General features: G+C 46.8%; 1 protein-coding gene across 1 annotated transcript in view; it reads right to left on the reverse strand.

The window, feature by feature from the left end:
- Positions 1–1,042, reverse strand: part of LOC107575641 (uncharacterized) — a gene marked incomplete at its 3' end in the record, with an annotated part of 39,319 nt that overhangs the window by 34,509 nt on the left and 3,768 nt on the right. Inside the window, exon 3 of the mRNA XM_016262004.1 lies at positions 1–1,042. Coding sequence (XP_016117490.1) covers positions 1–1,042 — 1,042 coding nt within the window.

Here is a 1,042-nt window from a genome sequence, read left to right on the forward strand (position 1 = left end):
TGAAGGAGGTATTGGCCGTTGGGGGAACATGGGTCTCAATGAGCTTATGGCCCTCTTCAGTGTCAGTGTAAAGGTATTCCACAGGTACATCCGTATCAGTAGTTAAGGGCTGTCCAGCAGGTGTGCAAGAAAGGTTTGCCAGTGCCTGCCGCGAGCGGCCTGACAATCGGCTCATGCTATACCGAGGAGTACATCCAGAGCACCCTGGATTAGCACCTGGATTCTTCTGTGCTTTTGGAGATTCATACATCAAACTGGAGGCAGATTCTGAGTTATCTACCTGAAACGGCAAAGACCCTTGAGAGGCAAGTCCACACGTAACACTGGACTCTTTGTCTCCTACAGCAGTAGGGATTATCTGTGGCATTCCTTTTGCAGTTTTCTTCACTTCTTGCATACCAGTCAAGCATTCAGGAGTGGTTACCTTATTACCAGCTTCACTGACACTCGTTTCCAACTGTGATTCAACAATCCTTTCAGAAATTAACACCGTGTCAGCCATGCTGTCCGATAAGATTAGTGTGTCCGCTTGGCTTTGACCATCTGAGCTTACAGATAATTTGAGAGAGCTCAACTGGGAGTCAACATCCTCCATTTTGTCTTTATTAAAACTGTGCTTTGACCAACCATAAGGCGACTTAACCGTGTTGCGGCGCAATCGGATAGCGGTGGGTAGCGTCTGTTCAAAGAGGCAAGAGCTGGCTTGAAAGGAAGCCAATTTTTGGCTCATTTTCTCCGAATGACGACTCAATCTGGACCTTGTTCTCCCAGTGACAAATGGACTTGGAATACAATGAGTTTCAGTACTGGTCACCGCAACCTTACCAGCATCTCTGCCAGTTGCGGATAAACTCGATTGTTCAATATGTTTCCTGACTCCTTCTTTCAGCTGTCTGTTTCCATCATCAACAAAAGTAAGACTTTGATTTCTAACACTGAAGCCACACTGCTCTACAGTCAAATCTGATTTGTGGGCACAGGGTTTGGCCAAAGGTGGACTTGCACTGTTTTCAGCGCTGGGCACTGAACCGCTAGTTGGACT

This window comes from Sinocyclocheilus grahami, unplaced genomic scaffold (genome assembly GCF_001515645.1).
Source record: "Sinocyclocheilus grahami isolate Dianchi unplaced genomic scaffold, SAMN03320097.WGS_v1.1 scaffold2777.1, whole genome shotgun sequence".
NCBI lineage: Eukaryota > Metazoa > Chordata > Actinopteri > Cypriniformes > Cyprinidae > Sinocyclocheilus > Sinocyclocheilus grahami.